General features: G+C 37.7%; 1 protein-coding gene across 2 annotated transcripts in view; it reads right to left on the reverse strand.

The window, feature by feature from the left end:
* Positions 1-8,212, reverse strand: part of pappab (pregnancy-associated plasma protein A, pappalysin 1b) — an 87,758-nt gene extending 79,546 nt beyond the window's left edge. For both annotated transcript variants that reach the window (XM_058777714.1, XM_058777713.1), the window contains exons 1-2: positions 7,831-8,212; positions 1,049-2,120 (exon numbers count right to left, since the gene is read on the reverse strand). In XM_058777714.1, coding sequence (XP_058633697.1) covers positions 1,049-2,120; positions 7,831-8,212 — 1,454 coding nt within the window. The remainder of the gene's footprint in view (positions 1-1,048; positions 2,121-7,830) is intronic.
* Positions 8,213-10,113: the final 1,901 nt, after the last annotated feature.

Genomic DNA, 10,113 nt, shown 5'->3' on the forward strand with positions numbered 1-10,113 from the left:
AATCTAGCCTTGCCATAAGAAGTAATTAATAATGTCATCCTTTTAACAAGGTTTTTTCTTCATTATGATATTAGGACAGTATCATCCTAAAATGTTTGACTTTATGGCCCCAAAAAACTGCATTTTAAAGTATTTTTGAATAAATTAATAGGTAATATTAACAAATTTAAAAGCATTTTAAGCTGATATTTAGAACACAAATTTCTAAGGTCTCTAAATTATGACAATGATCAAAACTTTGCTGAAAAACCTGTAGTACACAATAGACAACATGCCTTCTGTCGTCTGACTAATCGTTTTTACTTTTGTTTTTGCAAGTCGTGGTTCGTGTCTTTTTGCTGTGAAATCATTCTTAAAGTTAACATAAGAATAACTTTTATATCGTTAGTAATATTTCAAGCGGAGCACTTGCTGGACTGAAGCAACTTACATTTACTTGATTATCCATACATCAATTAAGTGAATTAATTGACAAAAATTAAGTGACAAATATGATACTAAAGACTTTTGAGGAATGTTTATTTGTAATATCTTTGCATTTGTTTTATTTATATTTATATTATATATTGCAATACGATTAAAACTTCAGCATAAAGCATTTAAACAGCATCTTACTAACACACATTATCGGGAGATATAGAGCAACAATTGATATTATTATGAATACTATTATTAAGTAGTTAGCCTGTTGCAAAGGCTGAATTATATTATGAGTTATCACAATTTCATAATAAATTCTGGCCATATAAATATCAGCAACTGCACCAAATTACATATTGTTGCTCAGTTTGGGCCTCTGAATAAAATTGAGTTTTAGCTCCATTTTCTCCTATATCATACTATATGAGCCATGCAATCTTTATTAGATGTTGTTTTAAATAAACCGCTCCTTGAAATAAGACTTTTATTTTGTATGTCTGGCTTTACAGAGTTAAGCTATATTGGATATAGTCTGTTACTTGCATGATTAGTGAATAACTGAACTAATTAATCAGTTTCAACATTCTGTGCGTCACTGAATTAGTCTGAAATAGCGGTTGAGAGTTACCTGTGGGGTGATGCAGGATTAAAGCACGTCTTGGTGACATCAGTGATGTTGGGGTTGCAGCAGTCTCCATGATCGTAATAGAAATTGTCCCAGTTACACTCAGGGTCACAAACCCCGTTCCCCTGCTTGTATTCAGGGCAGCGTGCGCTCTGCCTCTTACAGTATCCGGCATCGAAGCCAGTAAGAGTGTGGTTACATTCTGGGTCGCACTCTTCATCTCCCACTTTGCTGATATCACAGTTGGCCAGTATTAGGCGGTTACGTAAGGATGAGTTGTAGACGTTGTGAACAGTGCGCTCCCAGGAAATGTTGTAGACGCGGAAAGCATTGTTCAAGTGCTGGTGCTGAAGGTTGATCTGGTGGTCTGTAATCGTCGGCCACCGTCCATCATCGTCGTAAACGTTTATCACTCGGTAGCGCACCGTCTTTGGTTTGCGGAAGCTCCAGAGCTGGTAGTAGTTTGTAATCACCTCCACATTGTCACACACAGTCTGTCCGCAAGGTGGAGGTTTCAGTGCAGCATCGCTGAGGACAGCCGCCAGGTTCCGGTCTGAGTCCTCCAACCGGGGGAAACTGCCATCTTTCACCGTCAGCCACTGTCTTGACATGTTCTCAAAGTTCTCATGGACAACCAGCTGAGAGAGGTCACTCAACTGACTCAACCCGTGACCCATGTATCTAATGATTTCACGTTGGCTCAGAGCCCGATGCCACAAGCTCAAGTGCTCCATCGTTCCCCTGTAGTTGTGGTTTAATGCATTGCCACCGATCATGAGCACCTTGCACTTCTTGGTGAGGGGGCTAAAAATCTCACCGGATTGATCTCGACTTACAGCAACCTGCGCCCCGTTTACATACAGCTTCATAAAGAGACCGTTGTAGGTGACGGCCACGTGTGACCATTGATTAGGAGTGTAGGGTGCATTGGAGGTGATTGTGGTGAGCTTGTGGGCTCGGTCTGTCTTGAGGGAGAAGAAGACACGAGGGTCACGGTTGGCTTGGTCGCTGATTGCTTTGATGCCAAGTAACCATCCTCTATCGCTGGACGCGTAGAAGCATTTATCATAGAGACCTGCGGAAAGATGACAGGTTTTAGATACAAGAACAAGCAGAGAATTATGTACAGTGCGGTCCAAAAAAACCCACAATTTGAGTGAAAATGAAAATTTTTACATGAATTTTAGGATTTTACAGTATCTGATGTTAGTGTTGCTTTAATGACAGACATTTTCAAGCTCTGCCAACTCCACATGTTCATGTTCTCCAGCATGTTTTGAGATGATCCAAAAAGATCCCAATTGAAACAAGAACATCTGACTAATTAGTGACAAAAATAGTGCAAAATTGTATATATTTCTTATTCATTTAATTTTTTTTTTTTTTATAAAGTAAACACAGTGGGTATTGTGAAATATTATTACAGTTTAAAATAACTATTTACTTTTTTGACACACTTGAAAATGTAATCTATTCCTATGATGGCAAAGCTAAATTTTCAGTTTTTAGTGTCAGATGATTCTTCAGAAATTGTTCTAATATACTGATTTGGTGCTCAAGAAACATCTTTCATTATTATCATATTGCAAACAACTGCTTAATATTTTTTGAAAATACATTGTGATATGTTTTAGGGTTTTGATGAGTAGAAAATTCAACGTTATTGTCATTTTTGATCAATTTAATGCATCCTTGCTGAATAAAAGTATCAATTTCTTTCAAAAAGCTTTGTTTAAATGTTTTTAAAAAATATATTTTTTTAAAACATCCCTAATAAACCTCTCTGTTCAGACTTACAGTTAATTTGACTTTGAATTGCAGATTATCATTGTGTTCTTTTAGACTTCCCTATATCTTTTATCAGTCCTGAGGTTTTCTGCTCAATAAACGCTTGACACAAATAACACATATTGGATTTATCCAGAATGAAAGGTGCACAATAGTAGTTCAGCAAACTGACTGATGCAACACCACAGACGTAAGTTACCGCAGCCTGATGTGGAGAGTGACGAAAAACTGTATGTGTTTGTCCAGAAAAATGAGGAACACAACGTGGTTCCCATGATCAAATCATTGCAACAGTCCAGTCCAAGGACTACAGGCCTAAGAAAAAGCATCTGCTAGCAATCAGGCCCAGACAGTGTGGTCTTGTATCAACAGAGCAAAGGTTACTTGAATTTTTAGTCTATTTTCTTGAAATGTGCCTCAGCAGTAGGGATGTTTGAAATCAAAAATGGTCCTTTTTCGGCACAGTCCGTATTATGATAGGGGCTCTAAAACCCTTTCTTCCTGTTTCGTTTGGAAACCATGCACTGAGCTACAGAAGGAAACGTATTCTAACATTTAATGGGTACACGTCCTTCATAATCGAGTGCGTAAAAGTGGATTTCATAGGAATCACTGTAGAATATTTCAATACTGCAGAAATCAGATATAGGGCACATTCTAAATTTTTAAGTATTACATTTCATTTAAATTTAAGTCCTACAAATCCACACGAGCAGTGCTGCTTAATCCAGCGAGCTGCTGAGCAATGAAACCTGAAGTCGTAGACAGAAAGTGAGGATCTGTGACCCTCATTCGGTCTTCTGCATGAGGAAGTCTCTCGTCTCCCACAGCGGAGAGGAGTGTGTTTGTTAGAGGTAATTGGTGAAACTCGGTTAGGGCGAATAAGCAGTAAAGCGTTACCGGGGTAGCAGAGGAAAATATTACTATGCTAGATTACTACTTACACTATGTAACATAACTCCAAATTTACACATGCCTCTGCAACAGGGAAACGCATTTGGACCGAACTGCTTCAATTCATTTACTGAAGCTGAATGCACGAGGATCTTTTGACCGCTAGGACTGACCACTTTAAAGAGATCATTCATTCGGGAGTGCCTTACTAAAGAGCAGACAGGAGCATGTACTTCCCTCTCACTTCTAGGCTGCCAGCAGAACCGCTGCCAGCATCTATAAAAATAAATTGTGCCATAAAACTGAGGAAATTACAATCTGTGAAATCCTGGAATGAGACCACTAAGTGGGAAATAACAAACAGGTACATTTCTTGCCAGCACCAAACTTTAGACATGCAAGGGGCTCAGTGTAGGGAAAGGGATGGGTTTCAATGAATGATGGATGCACTAGAAAATGCAAATTTTATACTGATCACAACTGAGATTTCATTAAAACCATCAGTGCATAATAAATACCGTACACAGCTTTAACTGAGATAATGCATAAAATACTAATGTATGATCAACAGCGTCAAGAAAACGTCTTGCATGCAAATACAAATGCTGCTTGCTTTGCAAATGAACTTACTTTATGAAATCAATCCAGTCATTAAACTAAGTACATGCTGAAGTTAAAATGTAATTTTGGAAATTAATGCAGCTGGCTCCTCATGCCAAATATGGCGTTTCGTCTAATCCTTTCCAATATTTCAAGAAAGCATCCATTTTGAGTTCATTCAATCTCAGTATCCAGCACCATGGACAGTGCACTACAAAGTGAGCATTACGAAATGAAAGACAAGTGCAACAGCTGTTTGGAAAAATTGATATACACCTGTATTGTCTATACTTTTATTAAAACATCTGTAAGGATAGACAGAATTTTCTTAAGTTTAAAATGCAAACATATATATTTTTTTTAATTATATTTCCACTCACACAGTATTATTAAGACAAAATGTTATTTATCAGTACAACAGGTAACACTTTACAGTAAGGTTCCAATGTTAGTTAACAAGGACTACCAAAAAATGAAACTATTTCTAAAACATGTATTAATGTTGTATCTGTTAATATTATTTTATGGGCCTCAGTTTACATGAACTAACAAGGAACAGTTGTATTTTTATTTACTAATGTTAACAAAGATGAATTTATCTTGTATACATACATACATATTTTCAATTTATATATAATTTTTATTTATTACTATATTTTTGTTTGCCTATATTTATTAACATATTTGAAAATAAATCACATCTTCTCACAAAGTATCTATTACCATTGTAGAAACATGAAATATCTGTTAACAACTAATCATAAATCATCCTGTTAACATAATAATTGAATATTTAAATTGTTATGGCCATCATTACAAACCTCTAAGTGGTGCTACTGACAGTTTTATGAGGTGCTTATTAGGTTATTGTAATGTGCCATAAAATATCCCATCCCACTGTGTACTACACAGAGATCTCAATGACAACAATGAAAAGCAAAATGGACGAATTTACATTTAAAATCAGATTGCGTACAGCTTCGGACGAACAGTTGCCGCCTTACGTCAGCAGACATACTGTAAAACCTCTAGTAAAAATGTCATCTGTCTGAGAATAGGCTCAGCGCCTCTCTGTGTGCTCTTGCATCTGAGGATCTGTTTGACTGAAAGCAGGAGTTCGTTCCATGATGTTTTGTGGCAAGGACTGTAATATCTTTACAAGAACAAGCAATAACAAAACCACTTGAAGAAAGGATGGACAAGGCACTAATTTTATAGCTTCCTCCATCTGGACTGACACTTAAAGCATTTCCTTCTCATAATCCTATACCTGAAGAATCCTGATTCCAAAACAGCACATATTTGTGGGTTAAAACCTGACAGCAGATACACGAGGGCCACAACTTAGACGGACCGCAAACATTTAATGCTTTGTTTAAAACGAAATTTGCTGAACAACACTATTAGTTGGAGAAGCTATATAAACTCTGCCAGCGCCCCCTCGTTGCTTCTTAATGTTACTGTGACTAAGGAGATCATTTTGAGGACAGAGGAGTGGACTAATTTTAGATGACTCACTGACAAGATGTATTCAATCAATCCATTATCATGCAGCTCTCTGGAGATATAAAGCTTATTTAAAGACTACGTACCCAACTGTATATAATTACATTAATTTGCAATGTCCTGAGTCTACAATTTGCAATTTAAATCATGCATCTTGAAATCTATCACTGAATTGCATGTGCATGACTAACTAATTATTTTGTATATATATATATACAACAAAACCAGTCTTTAGTAGCACGGGTATATTTGTAGCAATAGCCAAAAGTACATTGTACAAATTATTGATTTTTCTTTTATGCCAAAAATCATTAGGATATGAAGTAAAGATCATGTTCCACAAAGATATTTTGTAAATTTCCTACCGTAAATATATTAAAACTTAATTTTTGATTAGTAATATGCATTGCTAAGAACTTCATTTGGACAACTTTAAAAGCAATTTTCTCAATATTTTGATTTTTTTGCACCCTCAGATTCCAGATTTTCAAATAGTTGTATCTCGGCCAAACATGGTCCTATCCTAACAAACCATACATCAATGGAAAGCTTATTTATGATGTATAAATCTAAATTTTGAAAAAAAGTCACACTTATGACTGGTTTTGTGGTCCAGGGCCACATATTTTATCTTGGATATAAATTGAACATTTTGCATTGAATCTATGTAAGACTTTTTGTCTAATATTTGAGAAAATAAGAACTAAGCATGTTCTTTTGTAGATTTCTAGTGACATCCATGTTAGAAAAACCAGGAGGGAGTTTGGTAACTAACTGAAGTTATCAAAACTATCCCTTTACCTAATAGGCTATTTTCAAAAACTACACGTGGGTTCGCATTTTATTTAGACTTTTAGTGACCCCCAAGCATTTTAGAGAGATAATGAAAATGATTTGATTTGTATATCATTACAGTACATTTTCGTTTATGTTCGCATAAAACTGCATGCTATAGGGGTTCACGGGGTGCACGCAGGATTCATAAACCGACTCCACGGGTGTTACGCTCTCTGTTGGCTGGGAAAGGGATGGGGGGAAAAGAAATCACATAGATTTGTTTGAAGAAAAAAAAGAGAATACAACCGAGCAACTAACACGCCCACCTATGCTACTCCATCCCCATAAGAATAATGCGTAATGTGCGTAAGCAGAGATTTTTCAAGGAAAAAAAAAAAACGACTGTAAACTACAAGCGCTTCGTTAGTGGTACGTGCATACTTTCAAAGCACATTTTAAAATCAAATAGCCTATAATTATAAACAGGCATACATAAAGACTAAAGAAAAATAAGCACCCGCTGTAGTGTTCAGTTTGGTGTATAGGGTGTATATGTAGTAGGCTATTTAGTGCAGAGCAGAGCAAGGAGCACTGTAGCCTATGCATCAAAGGGATGACGTATTTGTTTAAGCGATTTCTGACACACACACACACTTAATCATACAGACAAATCTACAGATTACGCCGCTATCGTGTTTTTTTCTTGCAGACACTTTAAAATGCAGTTTTAAAGGTTTTAATAAATAAAACAAGTCAATCAATAATATATAAACAAATCAAATTCTTTAAACGCCAGCACACCAACAAACACGATATTTGAGGTATTGCAGTTGCTTTACTCCACATCACCTCCACGAACCGTTCAAAGATGAATAACTAGGAAGGCGGTTTAAATCGGCAGCGTTAAAACTACAAGATGCTACCAAAAGTTGGGTGGCGATAACCTGCCAACCGCATGCAAAACCCATGAGAGTTTTTGCTAGTAAACAACAAGAGCAAAAGCGCATCTCTAGAGAGATCGGTTATTTGTTAACTATTCTCGGTACATGCTCGCATTAGCTCATAAATAGTGAAAGTGATATAAAGAAGTGCCAGTGGCAAGTGTTTATGCAACTATTCGCACACTGGAGGTGATTTATGAAGCGCGGGCATGCTGCAGTTGCACTATGAAATGATTTCTGCAGTGAATATAATGCAAGTCATAATTAAGCAAATCAAACCTCCGATAACAGCTGGAGAGCGCTGCCCACCCTCAGGTTTTATCCACATTTCCAGGGTGAAATTACCCCTTGGCACCTCTGCATTGGGTTTCAGACGCAGTTGGTCTCCTCGACCGGTAAAGTAAACAGCCCTCCGCCGACCTGGGCTGCTTTCCCCCGCCTGTGACAGGCGAGGGGAGCGCCGATCTATCCCGGGAAGTGAGCGTTTGCCCCGAGGCAGGCGTGTGGCACAAGGTCCTGGGAAGGTACTTCTGGCTTCCCTGATGCGTACCAAGTCTCTTTTAGACCTTACAATTCGCCGTGGAGTCCCACACTCAGATCCCAAGCACACGATAAAAAGCAAAAGGCATAGGAGCCAAGTGCAAATGGGCAAAAGTTTCATTTTCAAGTGGAGAAAAGAGATTTTTGTCAATGGATAGGGGATTTGATGATTTCAAAATACTAAATAGCGCTCGTCTTTGGAGATCTCTCCCGGTCTTTTGCTTTTACAAAAGCCTGTCAAGACGCGTATTCAACACCAACCAAGACGGCAATGCTGTCTTATTTTTTCCTTTATAATGTTAAGCCACGACCCCCTTTCCTTGCCCCTTTCAAAGACACTTCAACACAGATTGAGGGGGGAAAGGAATATGTTAATTCACCCAAGTGCTCCACCTTCCCAATTGAATGGATCCCATTAAACTGCAGGGATGACTGAGTAATCAATCAGTGTGGAGAGGTCAAAATCATTTCCCTTTCACTTTTTCTTCATCCGCATTTCAAATAAACTTGGCAAAAACGCGTTGCTCAAACATATCGCATGCACGACTCTAGGCGTACATGGATGAGTGTTTGAAGGGGGTCAGTGGCGAGACCGGCGTGCATTTCTATTCTTACGAGGGATTCGCGTATAGCCTGCACTAAAGTTGAAATAACACCTCACATCCCCGGCTCAATCGAACAGTCAGACTGGAAAGAAAAAGACAGGATTTGTCAAATGCTACATGTTTCGGGCAACTCTCGCTCGTTACGTCACATTGTTTTTATCTGGAAGAAAGCATGTAGTGCGAATAGCAGGGTTCATTCTGACAGGAGTCGCAGGTAACCTGCGTGCTGTTTTGTTTCTCAGTGCGTGTCTGAACCGGGACGGTGTTTTTATTTTGCGCACCGCTGCGTTGAGAACCCTCTAGCGGCTACACCATGAACTCTCAACAAAAACCACAAGAAAAAAAAAATATATATATATATATATATATGGTCAGGCACGTTAAATATTTTTATTGTTCTTTCCTTTGTCCACATCGACCTATTAACGTGCGCAGCGCTGGCTGAGGAGGCAGACTGACAGAAAGCCAAACGCATGCTGATGCAGAGAACGAGAAGGTACAGTAGACAAAATGTATGAATGTAAGATTTAAAGAAAATGCTTAATGATAATGCATGTGTAAATAACGACTTTAAAGATGAAAAGCTGACACTAAGGAACAAAAACGACATTAATTAAAATAATAATAATAAAATAAAAAGGTAAGTGTTTTAGTTTTATTTCTCCACAAGGATGCCTTTGTGACCAGTCTCCAGTTCATATTTTTCGATTTATTTTTCATATTTTTTTATATCTGCAATTCTATAGGCTAAATAAATAAATAAATACACTCACAAATGACATCATCCTTTCAGGATGAACTCTAAAGTAAATGTTTCTTTTTATTATTATTATTATTATAACTTCTTTTTCTAATAAACACCTTGTCGTGACCTTAAATACACAGATAATGGATAAATGAACAGTAAAACACTTAACACTTGAAGACATTCTTTGTTTAAGAATAAATTTAGGTTTTAAAATCTTAAAGCACTTATTTTGTGAAATAACCCTCCCATGAGTACACAGATTAGTTTAGGTAGGATATTTTGTAGCGCTGATGAATAATAGGAAGCATACAGACAGTAGTGACAGATCTGATTACACATGTGACACCTACAAGAAGAGTATCAAAGCATTTCCAGCCAGACTCTTCTTATTGCTTTTCCTTATTGAATGCCAGCAGCAGAGGGAGCCTGGAAAATGACTGAATGCACTTCCTACATTGTCTGCTCCTGATCTCAGTGTTCTGGTTCTCACAGCTGCAGAGGGACTCCTTGCAAACATGTGACGTCAATACTGCTGAATATCAATGGGCACTGGTGCTAAAGGACCAGCGGGAAACCTGGGGTGAGCCACTATAGAGCCCCTCATTCGGCAGGTTCTTACCTCAAAGTTACTTTCAACCATTCTTATTCAGCAGGATGTCCAAATCACTT

Source organism: Onychostoma macrolepis, chromosome 05 (assembly GCF_012432095.1).
Source record: "Onychostoma macrolepis isolate SWU-2019 chromosome 05, ASM1243209v1, whole genome shotgun sequence".
NCBI lineage: Eukaryota > Metazoa > Chordata > Actinopteri > Cypriniformes > Cyprinidae > Onychostoma > Onychostoma macrolepis.